At 39.0% G+C, this 20,962-nt stretch overlaps 1 protein-coding gene across 1 annotated transcript in view; it reads left to right on the forward strand.

Annotated features, from left to right (window-relative positions):
- The window catches only part of LOC127636398 (myosin-IIIb), a 55,175-nt gene that overhangs the window by 5,173 nt on the left and 29,040 nt on the right, over positions 1 to 20,962 (forward strand). Inside the window, exons 4-8 of the mRNA XM_052116849.1 lie at positions 4,655 to 4,757; positions 15,711 to 15,813; positions 15,977 to 16,133; positions 16,666 to 16,768; positions 18,862 to 18,987. Of these exons, the coding sequence (XP_051972809.1) occupies positions 4,655 to 4,757; positions 15,711 to 15,813; positions 15,977 to 16,133; positions 16,666 to 16,768; positions 18,862 to 18,987 (592 nt within the window). The remainder of the gene's footprint in view (positions 1 to 4,654; positions 4,758 to 15,710; positions 15,814 to 15,976; positions 16,134 to 16,665; positions 16,769 to 18,861; positions 18,988 to 20,962) is intronic.

The following is a 20,962-nucleotide window of genomic DNA, read 5'->3' on the forward strand; positions in this document are numbered from 1 at the left end:
CAATAAAATGTTACATTTGGAATTCTATTTTAATTATTAGGTTCCAAAATTTGTGTTTAAAAATGTGTATGGAATTTCAGAAAGTGAAAACGGCTTGTATCATTATTATAAATGCAATTTCATGACATCATATAAATTGAAAATGTGAAATTTTTACAAATTTAAAAAGCTAAAATGTGACTAACATGGTAAAAAAATAACAGAAATATCAAATAAAATGTACACACTCACATACAATAGTGCATGAAGTTATATATACAGTGAGGAAAATAAGTATTTGAACACCCTGCTATTTTGCAAGTTCTCCCACTTAGAAATCATGAAGGGGTCTGAAATTGTCATCGTAGGTGCATGTCCACTGTGAGAGACATAATCTAAAAAAAAAATCCAGAAATCACAATGTATGATTTTTTTACTATTTATTTGTATGATACAGCTGCAAATAAGTATTTGAACACCTGAGAAAATCAGTGTTAATATTTGGTACAGTAGCCTTTGTTTGCAATTAAACGTTTCCTGTAGTTTTTCACCAGGTTTGCACACACTGCAGGAGGGATTTTGGCCCACTCCTCCACACAGATCTTCTCTAGATCAGTCAGGTTTCTGGGCTGTCGCTGAGAAACACGGAGTTTGAGCTCCCTCCAAAGATTCTCTATTGGGTTTAGGTCTGGAGACTGGCTAGGCCACGCCAGAACCTTGATATGCTTCTTACAGAGCCACTCCTTGGTTATCCTGGCTGTGTGCTTCGGGTCATTGTCATGTTGGAAGACCCAGCCTCGACCCATCTTCAATGCTCTAACTGAGGGAAGGAGGTTGTTCCCCAAAATCTCGCAATACATGGCCCCGGTCATCCTCTCCTTAATACAGTGCAGTCAGCCCTGTCCCATGTGCAGAAAAACACCCCCAAAGCATGATGCTACCACCCCATGCTTCACAGTAGGGATGGTGTTCTTGGGATGGTACTCATCATTCTTCTTCCTCCAAACACGGTTAGTGGAATTATGACCAAAAAGTTCTATTTTGGTCTCATCTGACCACATGACTTTCTCCCATGACTCCTCTGGATCATCCAAATGGTCATTGGCAAACTTAAGACGGGCCTTGACATGTGCTGGTTTAAGCAGGGGAACCTTCCGTGCCATGCATGATTTCAAACCATGACGTCTTCGTGTATTACCAACAGTAACCTTGGAAACGGTGGTCCCAGCTCTTTTCAGGTCATTGACCAGCTCCTCCCGTGTAGTTCTGGGCTGATTTCTCACCTTTCTTAGGATCATTGAGACCCCACGAGGTGAGATCTTGCATGGAGCCCCAGTCCGAGGGAGATTGACAGTCATGTTTAGCTTCTTCCATTTTTTAATGATTGCTCCAACAGTGGACCTTTTTTCACCAAGCTGCTTGGCAATTTCCCGTAGCCCTTTCCAGCCTTGTGGAGGTGTACAATTTTGTCTCTAGTGTCTTTGGACAGCTCTTTGGTCTTGGTCATGTTAGTAGTTGGATTCTTACTGATTGTATGGGGTGGACAGGTGTCTTTATGCAGCTAACGACCTCAAACAGGTGCATCTAATTTAGGATAATAAATGGAGTGGAGGTGGACATTTTAAAGGCAGACTAACAGGTCTTTGAGGGTCAGAATTCTAGCTGATAGACAGGTGTTCAAATACTTATTTGCAGCTGTATCATACAAATAAATAGTTAAAAAATCATACATTGTGATTTCTGGATTTTTTTTTTAGATTATGTCTCTCACAGTGGACATGCACCTCACGATGACAATTTCAGACCCCTCCATGATTTCTAAGTGGGAGAACTTGCAAAATAGCAGGGTGTTCAAATACTTATTTTCCTCACTGTGTATATATATATATATATATATATATTAGGGCTGTCGATTTGACGCGTTAAAAAAATTAACGTAATTAATCGCACTTCCCCCGGACCATAATAAGGAAGATTCCTGAGAAATGCAAGCTTGTAGTACCACCTGTTTACTCCAGAGGGCAGTAAGTGAAACTTCAGCTCTATGGCATCGCACAGTTTATACAGTGAAGAAAACATCACAGACTTGCGTTACGTTCTTGCGTTCAAAACACTTGATGGAGTTCAAATTTGAACTAAGGGATCTTAAGATTTTTTCTATGTATTAAACTATATTTAACTTGTCTCAGTGACCTAAAAAAGTTAAGACGCAACGCACCCGAGATGCTACACAAGCATGTCTGATGCAGGTGTACATTGACGGGTCCTTAAACAAGCCCTCATAATAAATCTCCAACTAATTGACAAATTCACTTGTGAAATGGATTGCTTGCCATGCGTGAATCTGACTTGCTTTCTGTCTTTAAAAAACTTCTAAAATCCCATCTTTTCCATTAGCACTTAACCGGTCACTAAAAAAAATGTCTTGTTGCACTTTAATCTGTTTTGAATGCTATTCTGATGCTAGTGAAACTTTGTAATATGGCACTTGTCATATCACTGCCTCTTTAAGATGATTCGCTTCTGTTTTCCTCTTTGGATAAAAGCGTCTGCCAAATGAATAAATGTAAATGTACCTTTTCTGTGTAAAGTTAGATCCAACTTCGTTACTATGATGACCTATCGCCGTAAACACTGAAATTACGATTTAAACAACATTGCAGCTCAAATAATAGATGAGTTTTACCGGAAGAATTAATGAAAGTGCTTTTATAAAATTACAGTCTTCACACTTCTGGCTTTAAACACTCTAAATATTGGCCCCATTCACTTCCATTGTAAGTGCCTCACATAAACCTCGAAGGAATGGGTCATTGATAAACATTATGCCACAAATAATAACTTGTATTAAACCAATAATATTCCTTTAAAGTCTAGGTAAAGTCTTCATGTCAGATCAATTAACTAGAGATGGATATTGCATTAATTCAAGAGCCGTATGTGTCACTTATTCTTAATAATAGTGTATTTTTGTACTCTTGAAAAGTGAGATTTGACTGTTGTTTTTATGCGTATAAATTAAAGGTTCATTTCTAGTTTCAACATTATTTGTACATTAGACCTTTTTGCGGTTTTTATGACATAACTAGCTTCATACAACACCATTGTTGGTTTTCGGCCATTGAAAATGGGTATAATTTTACCATTTAAACTCGTAGCCACATTGAAAGCCCCATATCTTTGGGAGTTAACCACACAGTGACTTAAAAATGAAAATACAGAAAGACAAGTTTGTTCTGAGCCAGAGTCTAAAAGGTTATTAAGATATATGTAATACTTCTGGAGTTACAGGCACTCCAACTTTGGAAAAACAACACAAAAAAGTGTTTTTTCCAATGTTTGGACTCACACCATTGGCATATAATAGAGCAAGGGGTGCTGAAGTCAATTGGTTTTAGTAATAGACCTACTTATCTCTGTGTAAAAATAAAATAATGAAGCTGACACCTTTCTAAGGTCATATTTTTGACCTGTAGTTTTGCTCCAAAATAGGTCATTTTCATTTCCTCTACAAAATAACGGATTACTCAGTAAATATTGATCCATAGCATTTAGTATTTTGGCTTTCATCATCATTTATGCTCATCCTATTCAAGTAAAAATAAATGTCAAAAAAATGTATTCGAGTCGGAGACCTCTGGTTGAGTTGACCTAAAAGACCTGGAATGAATGAAATATCCATGAATGACCATTACATCAAAATGTGCCTTCTCACTCTCTGTAATCTCCGTTCAGTAGTATTGCTGATACCTGACAGTACTCGCAGCTGCATCAGGTTTCAGATTTCAGATTTTCCTCTGCATGCAGTTCTTCCTCTGAGACTCTACACTGATGCTTTACCGTAAGAATATCGGCTTAATGTATTTTTCAGAAATGGATCCTGACATTATGGGCATTGATGGGGAACTGAGCGGTGCCAAAAGACCATCAGAAAATGCAAAGTCTCTACTTATTCATTGACCAACAGACTACTGATTATTTAAACAGGCCCCTAACCCTCAGTAGGGCACAATGGTGGCATCACCCTTAGTAACCATACGGCCAGTCATGAATAAGAGCGCTGCTCTTGTACCAATGGACTGAGGATGATAATCGTCCAGGCAACAGGGAAAGAATGCTTTTAATGCGCACAATGATGGTGTAAAACAAGACACCCATAAAAGTTTTACGTAAAAGTGTGCCCATGTGGTCATATCTTAATAATGTCGCTATTTATAGAATGCAGATGGATATAATGGCCATATTGTATCCCTAGAAAGAGGTGGTGCATGGAAATTATGTTATATAAACTATATTTATCCCACAAATTCAATAGTACTGTTTGTACTGCTTTAATGGTATTTACAGCAGACTCTGGTTTTGACAACCAGAAAGTGTCCAAATACTTGTTGTTGTCATTTTGGACACTATACTATACATTTAGCATGCATATGCATTTAGTGCCTCGAGGACTTCTGTTTGAGTTACACCGAATGACCCTTTTTGCATATCAACTACAGTTACACAGTACTTTGATCATTTGGATAGAAGCGGACCATGAAAATGGACAAAATTGTGTGTCTAACTTTGGGAAATATTTATTTGTCCCATTCCGAGTGGTTGGTTTGTGTGTTGTCCTGTTGCACAGAAAGAAACAAAAACCAATACTGTTTTGTTGTAATTGTTTGTGTCACAGTGGTGAGAGCGGGGCAGGTAAAACTGAGAGCACCAAACTGCTGTTGAGACACATCATGGAGCTGTGCAAAGCAAACTCACAACTAGAGCAGCAGATCTTACAGGTATGTGTCTCGACTACACAAACATGCATAATCACACACACACATAAACATTTGAGTCAGGTCAGTGGATCTGACACCTCTGATTGTCTTCATTTGAATATAGCCGCATGTTTTGCGCAGATTAGGGTGTGAATGACACCGTTTGTGTGTCGAGATTGCCCACTGCATTCAGGTGGTCGGGTGTTTGATTTATAAAGAGGAAGTTGGAAGCGTGCCTCACCCCTGCAGCCCTTGCTCATGTGCCCCTGTATGCCAAATGTCGTGTGTGTGTGTGGTTTCTAACATATGGAAATGAGTCATGACAGATGTTTAATGAAAATGTAGAGGCTGTATAGGGTGTGTTAAATGTATGTTTGTGTGATGTATTTAGTTTGTTAGCTTTGGTAAATGCAAGTGAATTTCTATATGTGGACAAAATTAACTTTTAGCAGATATGTGCATTTAAAATGTAGACTTTTATTCTGTTAAAAACAGACCAAATATTTTGAACCATTTTGTTTTCATGGCATGTACAAATGTACTCTTCAAGCCATTTTATAGCTTCTTTAAAAGTATTTGGGTGGTGCCGCAATATATTTCACTGTATGTATGTGATTTTAATGTCTCTGGAGGGTTGAAGGAACAGATGTTTGCATTTCGGGTAATTTTTTTGTTCCTTGAACGCAGAGCTTTATTTCCTGTTTTCACCTTGTGTTTGATCAACATTGGCATCAGTAAATTATAGGCCGCTCGATACTATAAAAAACGTTTCTGTGATGTCACGCCACTACTTGCATTTATTATATGCGCTGCATTACCTCCTCATCTCTGTAAACATTACAAAACTGAAAGGTGGAACGACGCACGTCTTTCTGGTTTCACAACTTGATTTGGAAACTCTTGCACAACTGAAAACTTCTTACTGTGTCATTGATTGGTCAAGAAACAGCAGGTGTTTACTGAGATAAAACTGGAAGGTTTCTGTTTTGCTTCAGATCATTTAAACCTTGATGTTGAAAGAGATTTTGCTGTTGTTTGCAAATTGTATTGAAATCTGTATTGATGCCCAGCCATAATTATTTTCAGGACAAATTGGCACCCACAAAATTCCCCCGGACATTTGTACTTCTCATTATTATCAACTGTGATTTATCATTACAGTAAAATTATTGTAATTTAATACTTTTACAAATATGACCCCCCCCCCATATTACAGTAATCAAGATGAGATTTTTTGCATTACACAAATGTGTGTGTGTGTGTGTGTGTGTGTGTGTGTGTAAATATAAATATATATATATATACACACGCGTGCACACACGTGTATAAATATACACACGCCCACACAGACACATATAAATATACACACGCACACACACACATACATACACGCACACATATAAATGTATATAAATGTATATATATATATATATATATATATATATAATATACACACACACACACACACACACACACACATTTGATTGTTGTTGTCATTTTAGTGTTATTTTTCACATAAGATTGATCTCATCATGATGACGATGTTGCAAGCTTCAGACAGCGGGGGTGAGAGACGAGCGTCTCCATGTTGGCGTGCGCATCACCCGTCAGAACTTTAAATCTCTCCCGGTCTCGACTCCCGCTCAGATTGTGTCTCTTCCGCGACTGGTTGAAGCAGCTCTGACTGCACAGAAAATGACAGTTTTGGATTTTGTGCTTCTTTACATGACAAGCTCCCGTACTATATGAACTTTAGGTTAAGGATGAAATAAAGATATATTGCCAAGCTGTGATCTGTGTTTCTATCAGACACTCGAGCTGCAGCGCTCCTCACGTGTCATCATTATAGTTTTATATGATCTCAAGTTACATTAGATGACATCAAGCGACTATTCGACAACAGAATTATTTTATTATCATTGCAGAGATTTGTAGTTACAAATGACAATCCACCGAGTGCAACGCTTGTTAGTGTTTACCATGAAGACACCAACCAGAGTTTTGTAAACAGCCGGAGGTGGCATGAAATTTGACGGAGGCGGCCGCCTTGTAATTATCTATGCAGGAAAAACAAAAAAAAGTATTATTTGTAAATCTGATACCCAGCCCTAATTATTTTCATCAGTTAAGCACACTATGCAAAAGGGTCTTAGAGTAGGCTTCATTTCTATATGTTAAATATGTTCTTCTTTTGATTTTGGGGCGACAAGGCAAGCTGCGTGAGATTCACCTAAGCTGTGGCTTTTAAACTGTTGCTTCAGCACTTGCTACCATTTCAGCCTCTACTGATGAGGAAGTTTAGGAAGATGTCAGTTCTGAGTAACCCGTGAGCAGCTCTTATTGAACAAGTTACTCGACTCTCTACTGTATTTAAAGCCACAGTCCAAATAAAAATGCTCAATATTATTGTTTATTTATTTTTTTTTTGGTGTTCTTGAAAACAACGTAGCGTTTTTATACTCCAATCCAAGCGCATTTCACAGTTTGTCCTCACACGGAGGTCTGTAGCAGACATTTGACCACAGATCAGCTCAAAACGGAAATTACAAAAGGTGAAAAGAGTCAAAGGATGCCAGTACCAGGGGCCCTACGTGCTTCAGTCACTGCTATGCTCCATGTGTGAGGGAGGAGAGAGACTCGATAAACGGCTGTTTTTATTAAATGTTTGTTTTAATCTTTATTTTGTGTCACTGTTTCACTGAGAAGTACTGTATATCGATAAATGTTGAAATGGAAATGCACAAGTAAGAGCTGCTAAAGATAATGTGTTATAACATTTGAACTAGATTATATGTAGTGTGGTTAAGTATATTTTAGCACATTTAATAATTTATTGTGATTTTTTTTTTTTTTTTTTTTTTTAAAGCATGGTACGAGTAAGATAACAGCTAATGTATTTATAAATAAATACAGCTGGGACATTTATGCAAAGGAAATTTGTTTGCAATCATTGTATGGTGGGATTCATTATTGAATCTCAACTGGCATGAAATATAATCGATGAATGAAACGCGTGTTACTGAGACAGCCAGACTGCTGCAGGTTATATATGTCTGATTTATTATTCAGGAGCAGCATTTAGCTACATTTGGAAAGGAAAAAATATATTTATATTTCAGCAATTTATAATAAATAACATCGTTTTTAAACCGCCCATTTAAAATACTTCCAACAGCTAAATTCAGCTGAGAAGGGGGCATTTATCTGCAATGTGATTGACATAATTTTAGGCTGGAAGGAGACGCATTTTGTCTCCTAGAGATGAACGTAGTTTGGTGCAAAATGTGCAAATCAATCCCAGAACAACAGCAAAGGACCATGTGAAGATGCTGGAGGAAACAGGTAGACAAGTATCTAGATCCACAGTAAAACGAGTCCTATATCGACATAACCTGAAGGCCTTCTCAGCCACCGCTCCAAAACCACCATAAAAAAGCCAGACTACAGTTTGCAAGTGCACATGGGGACAAAGATCTTACTTTCTGGAGAAATGTCCTCTTGTCTGATGAAACTCAAATTGAACTTTTGGGCCTTAATGACTTAAGTCGTTATGTTTGGAGGAAAAGGGGTTAGGCTTGCAAGCCGAAGAACACCATCAAAACAGTGAAGCATCATGTTGTGGGGGTGCTTTGCTGCAGGAGAGACTGGTGTACTTCACAAAATCGATGGCATCATGAGGAAGGAAAATTATGTAGATATATTGAAGCAACATCAAGACATCAGCCAGGAAGTTAAAGCTCTGTCGCAAATGGGTCTTTCGAAAACGAACAATGACCCTGTGGCAGGGCGGAGGGCGGGGCCGGGTCGTGATCCTACACACCCGGTCCCGTATTAGGCTAATTATGCCTCCGTGAGGTTTAAAGGCTGACTACAGAGGGCCATCCGGGAGAGAGAGATCGTTAGCGGACATGTCCGTCATGTGTGTTTGTGTTGTCTTTTAAGTTTTCCATTAAACTCTGATTTATATCGTCAAGCCGGTTCTCGCCGCCTCCTTGCCCATCCTTTAACTGTTTTACATTGGTGCCGAAGCCCGGGAAGGAGGAGGGATACGCCGTAGTAGAGTTCTCGCCACTTCCGTCCACCCCAACGTAGCAGCCGTGGCCATCTGCCGGGGGACGAGGAGCCCAGCCACCTGAATGAGGACGATGGCCGCCGACCACGAGGGGAGGAAGGGCGGAGGGGCGGAGGAGTCGCCTACCGGCCGCTGAAACACGGCGGGGTTTAAGACCGCCGACCGCGAGCGGGGAGGGGCTCACTGCCGACCGCCTGGAGCGAGAGAACCGCTGCCAGGGGCTGGGGAGACCCCTTCTAGTCCCCGAGAACGCGGCGGGGTGTTCCGTCCGCCAGGGGCTGGAGGACTGCCTCAGATCCGCCCGGAGAGGCGCGGCTGTCGTCCGATAAAGGGTGGAGGAGTGGCCGAGGAACAAGCTGCGCTGTATCGGAGAACTGGCGAGTAAGTTTTTTTTTTTTTTTCTTTTTTTTTTCTTTTTTTCATCTCTCTCTCCTCTCTCTCTCTCACTGTCGCTCTGCGTTGGCCTTTATCCTCTTTTAAATTTTACAGTTTTTTGGGGGTACTACACTGTTACAGGAGTACCCTCCCATTTTAATCATTTCTGTTTCCCTCCCTTGTCCCTCCCTCGTCCAGGTAGATGGGGATGACCTGCCGGCAGTCAGCTGAAGGCGCCCTCCCCAGGGAAAGAGGGGATGTACGTCAGGCCGGGAGCTCCCCAGCCTGAGAGAACGAGGGAGGAATGTGGCAGGGCGGAGGGCGGTGCCGGGTCGTGATCCTACACACCCGGTCCCGTATTAGGCTAATTATGCCTCCGTGAGGTTTAAAGGCTGACTGCAGAGGGCCATCCGGGAGAGAGAGATCGTTAGCGGACATGTCCGTCATGTGTGTTTGTGTTGTCTTTTAAGTTTTCCATTAAACTATGATTTATATCGTCAAGCCGGTTCTCGCCTCCTCAATGCCCATCCTTTAACTGTTTTACAGACCCCAAACACACCTCCTAATGTTGTGGCAAAATGGCTTAAGGACAGCAAAGTCACGGTATTGGAGTGGCATCACAAAGCCCTGACCACAATCCGATGGACAGAACTGAAAAAGCAGGTGTGAGCAAGGAGGCCTACAAACCTGACTCCGTTACACCGGTTCTGTCTGGAGGAATGGGACAAAATTCCAGGAACTTATTATCAAAACACAAAGTTTTAAGGATGTTCATTCAAATTGACACTTCAGTTATTCTATATTGACTTAACACAGTATCACGCTCACGATTGTGCTGTTGTAGTGAAAATCAGCACGGCTGTGATTTGGTCATAGGCACAAAGCAAATTCAAGTGTGATATTTACACTTTAGCAAGTGCTTAAAAAAAACACACTACGCCTGCTGGTGTGACTCAGGAAAATCTTGTGATTTATATTACTAGATCAGGATACAATACTCTTTGGCCCACTTGTGCATGGACTGACGATCTTTCCATGTGACCCTGATTCCACCTTCCGTAAATATAGTTCCATATAACATATTTCAACATCCTGTTCCTAGAATGTTTCATGCCAAAGGGTGACGTGTGTGAATTACATTTTATGTTAAAATACTTCCTTGTAACCCAGATTAGTATACAGAGACAGTTCGTATACAAAGTAAGCTATTTGTAGGTTGATTCCCTCTAAAGTGTAAACACTGTGTCTATCAAAACATCCCGAACGGAATGGGAACATTGGCTCGGTCAATGACGTGAGTTTGGGATGAGTGTTCGGTTATTTTTGCAATTCTGTTGCATGTTAATATTGGCACAGAAATGACTTGCTTCACCGTGTGTGTGTGTGTGTGTGTGTGTGTGTGTGTGTGTGTGTGTGTGTGTGTGTGTGTGTGTGTGTGTGTGTGTGTGTGTGTGTGTGTGTGTGTGTGTGTGTGTGTGTGTGTGTGTGTGCGAACATAGTTCATTCATTGCTTCTAAAGCAGAATAACTGGTTTGAGGATCTTGAGAGAAAAAAAAAAAGAAATCCAGCAGTCAAAACACAAAGTTTTCCAGAGGTTTCCTTTTTCAGTGTCTGTCCGCTCCCTTTCTTGCCTGTTGCTTCATGGAGGACGAAGCCAAAAGGTCTTTAAATAGTCCTAGAGGAAGCTTTTAGATCATTTGTTATTAGAAGAATCTAATGAGAACTGTGAGTTCATATTGAAACCTCTGACATTTGATGTCATATCCGGGGCTGGACTGGGTAGAGAAATCAGCCTGGGATTTTACATAGCAACTGACCACAAAAGTTGCTGTCCTTTTCTGCATATTGCGGAGCCATTTTGTGGTCCATTCTGCATAACGTGGCGGCTCATTTGAGATTAACACGGCCCATTCGTGACGGCCAGTCCTCCCCTGATTGGCCTCGAAGTGCGTCAGCCCACCGGAAAAATGCCCGGTATGCCAGATCACCAGTCCAGCCCTGGTCATATCTGATCACAGTGTGAGGCATTGTTGAGATCACTTTCGAAACTCTAGAGGAAACATGTGAGACTACTGGGTTCTTTGTTTTCTCTGAAAGTGAGAGTTCTCCATTTAGTCTTTAGCCTAGTCTTGAAAAAAAAAAGAGATCTAATTTGTTATCAGTGTTATTTTTATATGTTTTGAACATCCTGTTGGCCTTTTAAACGCCTCATCCCCAGCACACCTGCATACATTTTTATTCAATCTGTCTCTTGAGTATACAAACCAACCACTTTTTCAACCACTCTAAAGATGACTATAGGTCATTATTAAAATCAGAGTTCATGCAAGTTGTGTGTATTGTGTCTGCAGAAATACTCGTTTGTGATTCATGTACATCTGGTCTGTTCTGATGGGGAGGATGCTTGTTTTATCAAATGCATTTGGTAAACAACAGTGCTTGGTACACATCCACAATTCAGATGCTCATTTAGTGCATTTTTAAGGTGGACGGGGCGGGAATTTTTCTGAAATAGTTTTGCATTCCCTTGTAATAGTTTGCATTCCCTCACTATAAATTTACCATGGTTTTACTACAGTAACATATTTTAAACATGATTATCATAGTAAAAACAATAGCAATAATGCCGGAAAATCTAAACTGGTAATAAATAAAGTTTAACTATATTACTTTCAATAGTTAAAAGTATTGGTGGACAACAAAATAAGTTTAACTAAACAAGGCTAACCTTGTTTTATTTTTGTTTTTTGTTTTAGTAATATTGTAGTAACTATGAAAATTGTTAAATAACCATTTTTTTTTTTACCATAGTTTTAATAAAGTATACGTATACATATAGTAACCATAGTTTTACTATAAATTAACCATGGAAAATCTTGAGGTTGCTATTTTTTTATAATAAAATCATACTATTGCGAGGGAACGCAAACTGTTTTGCGAGGGAACGCACACTATTGCGAGGGAACGCGTGGGTATGCAAAACTATTTCAGAAAAACAATTCCTGTCCTTTAAGTGGCTAAGGGGCATAAAATGCACATTTGAGTCCTAGACAGGACACAACAGTTAAATGCGTCCATCTAGTGCAGAGGTTTTCAATTGGTGAGGGTGCCAGAGAGCCCCAGAGAAGGCGCAGCGTGGGTTCGTATGGTCATGAAAATCCCGGAAATGTCATGAAATTTTGAAATTGTGTTTTCCAGACCTTGGGAAAAACAAGTTAACACTGAATGTTTTTGAAAAGTCATGTAATTTTCCAAAAAATATTTTCAGAAGTACAAGTGTGCTAATAATTCAACTTTGGAGAGATACTTGAATAAGCGCTACTCTGAGCCCGCGCGGAGCAGCAGTATGCAAAACCGATTGTGAATATGCGTAGCGCCATGCGGTGTCGCTTTTGGCTCCTCACTAACGGCAGAAAAGTTCGCTCACGTTTGCTCAAGTTCATATGGATGGTGTAAAAGGAATTAGTAAATTTCATATGTACATTATTGTTTGAATATTTTAAGTCTTTAAATGTGTGCATGTAATAACATGCCATGTTAATTAAGCTTATGGGGATGTTTGCTTGAGAGTCTGAGCAGTATTATTATAGTAGTAGTTATTATTCACTTCTTGAGGAGCATTCATTAAAAGTCTCATCACATACATTCTCCTGTTTTTAATGGAAAACATGAGAGATGACCTGCGCTGGTTGTCACTGCTGTCCCTTGATCTTTCTGTCAAGAGTCGCATCAGTGTACCGGAGCAAAAGCAGGGGGTTTCACTGAAACGCAATGACGTGCGCTTGCATTTTTGCCTATTTAAGCATGATGACCTCATCAGTTGCACAAAAACAATCACGAGTTTCTCATTTATCCTAAAAGCATTTTTTCCATTGGACTTATCTTGCATTGGGACCTATCGCGCCTCCACAGCGTTAAAGTCTGCCGTTTTAATCTCAATTAAGTTAATGTCAGTGTTACTGGACACTTTTGTTTCCTTTTTTTTTATTCTCTTTTTTTAAACATTCTTGTCCCTCTGAGTCATTTATGTTTATGAAGGCTTAACAATGGAGTTCTCAGATTATATTATTGAACAGTCATTCTGGTGTGTCAGTGAGTGTTGTTTTAAATAAATGTCGATTTTCTAGAAAAACCACATAGCTTGTCATTTGTCATTCATTTTATTTAAGATATGCTGTGGTACATTTTGACATGGATTTTTCTTATTTGGCATGCGTACATAGATAGTTTTAGGTAATGTATGGTCATGATAAAAATACCTGATAACGGTTCACGTCTGTGCACATCTGTCCTGCTAGCTTGCGTGTTGAAGTACGTGTTATGCGTGTCGCAAAGTGGATCAGAATGGAGTTTCCCCACCTCTCTCGAAAGGCTATGAAAGTCCTCATCCCCTTCACCTCCACTTACTTATGTGAGTGCGGGTTTTCCACTTTGACCCTGCTTAAAAGGGAATTACCGTTCAAGGCTGCAGGTGGAGGACGATTTACGTTTATTCCTTTCTACCGTGCAGCCTCGCATCGATCACCTGTGTGCATCAAATGCCGGACTGATGTAGGGATGATGAAAAATTAAGAGGCAAAATTGGCAATCAGATTTGTTTTCTTTTTTGCTTAACGTAGGCCTATATGGAAGTGATTTTTACGCATTTGATTCTGACAAAACAGCGCTGTCCATCTTATGTCGTTTGATGTCTGATGTTGATGTTTTCAAAGTTGAATTGGCTTAAGTAGCCTAAAATATCAAAAATAGCTCCTATTCAGTTGAGATAACATTAGTAGTTAATGAACATGTTTCCAGTTTAGTTATTTGAGTGTCGAGAGTTATTTGTTCAGTGATCGGAGAATAGAGTTTCGTTATATGTCTGATTTTGTTGGCTCTTTTGGCTATTAAGAATACTTGGTTTAGTTTTTTGACTGTGGAGGCTAATTTGAACAGTTTCCCAATTGCTTGAATGTGGTAAAAATGTGTTGCAAAGTTTGTGTTCACAATTTATATTTTATCAAAACGAAACTGAATTTAAAATGGTAAATGGTCTGCACTTGTATAGCGCCTTTAACCGTAGCGATATTCAAAGTGCTTTACACTGTGACTCATTCATCCATTCACACACACATTCATACACCAATGACGGCAGAGCTGCCATGCAAGGTGCTAGCCTTCCATTGGGAGCAACTTCAGTGTCTTTCCCAAGGACACTTCGGCATGTGGGCCGGGAATCGAACCGCCAACCCTGCGATTGGTGGACAACCCGCTCTACCAACTGAGCCACAGCTGCCCTTATGCCACTTAAAATGAGTGTTCGAAAGAGGATTTTAAAGTATGGATCTTGCTCAAGGACGCAATGGTGGTGGCTGTGGGGATCGAACCAGCAACCTTCTGATTACAAGTAATGTGCTTAAGCGCACTACAGCACCACAAACCCACCATAAGACACTTTAAACTGTGAACTCATTCATCCATTCACACACACATTCACACACCAATGACGACAGAGCTGCCATGCAAGGTGCTAGCCTGCCATTGGGAGCAAATTGGGGTTCAGTGTCTTGCCCAAGGACACTTCGGCATGTGGAATCGTGTTGGCCAGGAATCGAACCGCCAATTCTACGATCAGTGGCCGACCTACTCTACCACCTGAGCCACAGTCGCCCATGTTGATAGCTTAGTAAAAAGAAATTTTTTTTAGTTTTGTAGTAGCCTAGAAGTAATAATAATAATAATAATAATAATAATAATAATAATAATAGCCTAATTAGTGGTTGTGGAGGTGTTCGGGGGGCATGGCATGGCTGTCTTCAAGTTCTCTAGGGGGAGGCTCACTTTAACCCAATTTGAAAACCCCTGGTCTAGTGCATGCCCGGTCTTGGGCGGTTGTGTCTTGACTATGCCTTTCTGTCATATCAGTATCTCGCGCATAAGCATTAGTTACTTATGTAATGAAAGACAGTGTAGTACCACCAGTTTTATGAAGTTTGACAACATTAAATTAACATGGAACCGTCTGTTTTAGCGTTTCTTGTCACATTTAGCTTTTTTTACATAATATTTGAAAATGTGAACTGGCTAAATCTTTTGACTTTATAATTTTATGCACATTTGATGACAGCCAGACATGTTCTTTGCGATTAAACAATCACTACAACACTGTGCTGATTGGTGTATTGATTTGTTGCATCCTCATGTGGGCGTAGGACACAACGGCGGTTTACAAATCGTCTTTTAGATTTCTCCCTTACCTGAAATAATGTCTTGAAAATTTGAATGCAATCCTAATTTTGTTTTTCAGCTCTGTTGTCAGCCCTTAAATGCTCATTTTACAGTGTGGTGTAGACCGCATAATGCTAGAAAAAAAACGTGCTTTCTGAAAAATGAGCATTAGCAGTTGGATTGGTGTCGACTGATCACAGTTGGTTATCGTATTGGCCTCAAATTTCCTATTCTGCAACTAATTTGATACGTTACACCTCTACTGCGTAGATACTTTTTGTGGCCATCACACTGACCTGAGTGTGGTTGTGTTTGAATAGGTGAATCCACTTCTCGAAGCCTTTGGAAACGCACAGACGGTCATGAACGACAACAGCAGCCGCTTCGGGAAGTATATCCAGCTACGCTTCCAGAACTCTTCAGGTTTGTAGAGTGGATCGAGCGATTGGGATCAAAAGTGAACGATTGACGCTCTTTCTACTGACCGTAAAGAGTCGTACCAATTGCAGCTTTCATTGGGTGTGTTCCTTGACCAATTTTATTATTTATTGATTAAACATTAACCTGAGCTTCTCAATCTTTGCAGTCAGAGGAGCCAAAATCAATGAGTATCTTCTTGAGAAATCTCGTGTGGTTCATCAGGATGAAGGGGAACAAAATTTTCACATCTTCTACTTCATGTTAGCTGGAATCTCCTCGGAAGATAAAGAGATCTACGGTCTCTTGGACCCTACGCACTACCGGTAAGTCAGCCGTGATGTCATGCCCTCATAAATACAGCAAGAGCAACATGTTTATGATGCATGTCATAGATTAGCATTTTACCTGTGCATTTAATTGTAAGGTGTGTAACATGAACACACCTATAAAACTATTTGTGGCATGGACGGCATGTTTCATTGTGAGAGGTTTGTTGTGTAAAAGGTCGATGCATCATTGTCAGGTGAGGCAATTATTGTAGGGTTTTAAGGAGCATCATAAAACTGATCATTCTAGCTCTACAATCTGATTGAATGAGCTGTAAAATAGCTGATATATGCATCAAATAATGCAGGAAATGTGTAATAAATGTGGTTTTAACACAGTTAAAGGTATTTTAGGTTATTCAGTGTAACATCTGGTCATGAGTAGCTTATTGCATTATTATGTTATGTTAGAGAGGTGGTGTTTGAAAATCTAATATGCAATGCAATGCAATGCATTGTTTCATGTAAACAAAGCTGATTGGATGTTTATGAAATAACAGTAACTTTACAGTTTCTCTGTGTCTGTCAGTTATTTGAATGGCAGGTTTGGGCAAGAAGACGTGGTACTGAACTGGCGTGTGAAATATGCTGAAGTGTGTAACGCCATGGACATGGTGGGCTTTGAAGAGCAGGTAAGGACGCAGAGCTTAAAAATATTCGTTTTTATTTCAATTAAAAATATTGATGATATCATCACAATAAATAAGAAGTTCATGTTGACTTAAAATGATGACCAATTGTAGCGCTTAAAATTAGAGGTTGACGGATATATCGGATTTACTGAATAATTGGTGCCGATAGTTTAAAAATTAAATTACATTTTATTTGGTAAATATTGAATATAGAGCATTGTAACGGTGCCGAGTCTCCGTCATTTCAAAATAAGAGTCATGTGTTTATGAATCGATTTTAAAAACTATCGGCCGATTAATCTATGCCGATAGTTGCTTTTTGGAACAAAAATATAATAAGGTTTTCGATAAAAATACATGCCGATAGTTGTCGACAGATTGTTTTATTTTCTCAGTGTTCCTCTGATAATTACGTTTTTCAATTGAAGTTCGGCCATACATAGAAAAATTAGACTATTTGGAAACGTTCTTCGTCATCATGTACATCGTATCTCCATTTATTGTGAATAATAACAATAATAATATAAAGGCTATAAAAAGCTTAATTTGGTAAATATTAAATATAGAGCATTGTAACGGAGCCAAGTCTCCGTCATTTCAAAATAAGAGTCCCCGGTGTGTTCAGGCTTGTTTAGTGTTTAATGTCCCTCGTCATGCACCCATTATTGGGATTTTGGTTGAAAAATAAACTACATCTGGGATTCAATTAGTTTGGACTCTGTTCTCTTTGTAAAATTTGTAATTAATGACTTAAAAATATAATGTGGTGCAACTATCAAGTAAAGGGTATTAAAATAGTTTCCTTGCACCTTGAGTCCAATACCTGGTTCGTGTCGCTCCAACATTTTTTGACGGATCGTGCATCAGTCTAACGAGCCCGATCCAAATCCGATACTGCGTGTTAGTCATGTTCGTTACTGTTAAGCTCCAAAAATGACATAAAAGAACCATTAAAGCACCATTAAAGCAGTTCATATGACTTGTGCGTTTTATTCAAAGCCACTTGATGATGTGCAGTAGCTCTGTGAATCACAAAAGACTGTTTAATAAGTAAATAGAGTGGTGTAGTGGTCTAAAGCACATAACTGGTAATCAGAAGGTTGCTGGTTCGATCCCCACAGCCACCACCATTGTGTCCTTGAACAAGACACTTAACTCCAGGTTGCTCCGGGGGGATTGTCCCTGTAATAAGGGCACTGTAAGTCGCTTTGGATAAAATCGTCTGCCAAATGCATAAATGTAAATGTATAAAATGCACGTGCAGGACCAGAGCGTTAGAGAATGGCACTACTCTGTTGACACACACATACACACACACACACACACACACACTCTCACGGCTATTTTTAGCTTTCATGTGGTGCGCAATATTTGAGCGCTACTCAAGAACAACATCTCAGATGTAGATGCTCAATAGTTCGGTTCGCAATGATTCAAGGGGGATGATGTTGTCAAAGATGTTTTTTCATTGGTTTAATTGACAAGTAAGGTTGTCCAAAGGGTTAAAATGTTAAAAATCTGCTTTAAAACACTTGTCAAGTTCTTAGAAATGTAATCTTTGTGTCCAATTTGGTTTCAATAAAAAAAAAAAACTTAACCGTCAAGTAAAAAGCATTATAATGCTTTCTTGAAAAGTATGAAAAGTGTGTGTGTGTGTGTGTGTGTGTGTGTGTGTGTGTGTGTATATATGTATATATATATATATATATATATATATATATATATATATATATATATATATATATATATATATATATATATATATATATATATATATATATATATATATATATATATATATATATATATATATATATATTATTTTATTTTATTTTTTTATAAATGTTATGAACAAGAAGTTTTGTCAGGGTTACACCACATGACTGGAAAAAAGGGACCTTTTCATAAGAAGTTCATAATAAATAGCAGATGTTTGTTTTTAACACGGACAAGATGAGTCCCGTCATTGACTCGTATAACAATTTTACCCCAAAATCTTGACATACTCTATCAACTACCCAAATACGAAATTCACTACATTCAACACATGAACATTTATTTACAGTTGATCATTTATACCATCTCATTTGCAGGAAAAGGTGGACATGATGACAATTCTGGCTGGAATTCTGTCAATGGGGAACATCATGTTTGAAACGACCGACAACGACATTCTGAAAGTGACTGAGGCGTCACGTGGCTGGTTAAAAGTAACTGCTGTGAGTTTCCTGTTCTTTTCTGCAGATTGAGCTGTTAGTTGGCACCTCGCGATTGCTAATGCTTCACAGATCACAATGTGTCTAGATGGGCGTGAGCACTTTTAACCACTGGTGAAGCTTTCTGTTTACTGTGAAATGGATTTGAACCTTGCTATTTAAGTAAACAGGTGTGAAGACCATAAAAACGATTATTGGCACAAATGCTTCTACAGATGCATGGAAAAGAATTATGGTGGAAAAGAAGCTAGAAGTTTATCAGCCCATTACATGCAGTGTTAAACAAATGTAACTTTTAATATTTTTGTGTGTTTGCTTGTGCAAACTTACATGCCACAATGCAGTTATTGATGGGAGTCGTAGGGAGTTTAATGATTCGGTTCCGATTCCTCTTAAAGGGATAGTTCACCCAAAAATGAAAATTCAGTCATTGTTTACTCACCACTGTGTTGTTATAAACCTATATGACTTACTTTGTTTTTCTTAACACAAAGGGAGAAATTGCAGAAAAATGTTGTGCTCAATGATGTCATACAATGGCAGTTTATGGTGACCACCTCTTCAAGCTTGAAAAGAATGCAAAAGTATAATTCGGAAGTCTAATAAATTATTCTATGAGACTCATGATAAGGTTTGGTGAAAAACAAACTGAAATCAAATGTATTATTTAGTCAAAATGTTCACTGGGCATTGATCTGTGCGCTGCTCATGATATGGCATGAGAGCAACCGTTCGCGCAGGCCCCTCGCGACATTGGGGCGTTCAAGAAAAAACTTGCTTTGTTAATGTAAAAACAGGTCCTCCACATCGATGGTGACAACCGAACACAACGTATCTGCCCACAAAAAAAGAGAACAGAACTTCCAAAACATGTCTAAAGAGTTTGTAGTCAAAGAATTGATGCATTTCTATGCCCAGCCTTATTTTTTTTAACGTTTTTGGACCAGTTCACAGTGGATGGAGTTACCTGTGCGATGCCGGAAATAGAATTCAAGCGATCGATAGAATGTACAGTCACATGTCACTCGTAGTTAGGACAAAAATAAAACAAAAATATACCTTTTGTTGCATGTCGTTGCCATCAGGTTGGGACACGGTGTGACTGTTGCTGTCTGTAGCCTCCTCTATGGGTGTTTTCACACTGAGCTCAGTTCGGGGGATTTTTGGCCAATATGTGTACACACCAAACAATCTCGGACACCTTAAAAGCAAACCGAGCCGAGACCATCTCAGGAGGTGGTATGAGTATGGTTCGGTTCGCTAATAATGTGCATTGTGAACAAAAAGCGCTCTGGGCTCACTTGATTTTCTCATTTGCATAATACCAAACATGTTTGGCCCTGATAGGTATCTGTACTTAGGAAATGACAACGTGAGCAAACAAAACAATCTCAAGGGTCTTTCTTTAATGTTCTGTGGCAAATAAAGATTCGAGGGATTAACTGGACACATTGAAAACCGAATGAAAGTTAAGAAATTAAGATCTATGTATGGAAGTAGCCCGAGGGTGTCAGTAAATTAAACAAATTGTGATTTAATCTTATTGTTTGTCATTTAATGACTTATTTACCATGATTGAATGTTGAATTTTGCCTCTAAATCCAGTATTTTTTATATAAAAATACAATGCATTCAATTCTGTTACAATACTTTTCATTGTAATAGTATAGAATGACATACTATTGAAGCCAAAGATCAATAAATGACGTTTTATTGAATATAGACACCTATTCTTATGCTGCTTATTCATTTTGAGAGCAGTAAACATGTTTAAACATGTATAAATAGCTCTAAGTTAATATGTAGAGCTATTTATACTCTACGTTAAATGTAGCCCTAATAATTATAATACATTCAATATTTTTTAAAGTTGGACTCGATCCGACAAATGACACAGAGTGAATGCAAAAAGGACTGAGACCCCGTAACTAGTAAAGTGGACCAAAAAGAGATCTGAGCCCACTTACAAGCTCTCAGA

Source organism: Xyrauchen texanus, chromosome 44 (assembly GCF_025860055.1).
Source record: "Xyrauchen texanus isolate HMW12.3.18 chromosome 44, RBS_HiC_50CHRs, whole genome shotgun sequence".
Lineage (NCBI taxonomy): Eukaryota > Metazoa > Chordata > Actinopteri > Cypriniformes > Catostomidae > Xyrauchen > Xyrauchen texanus.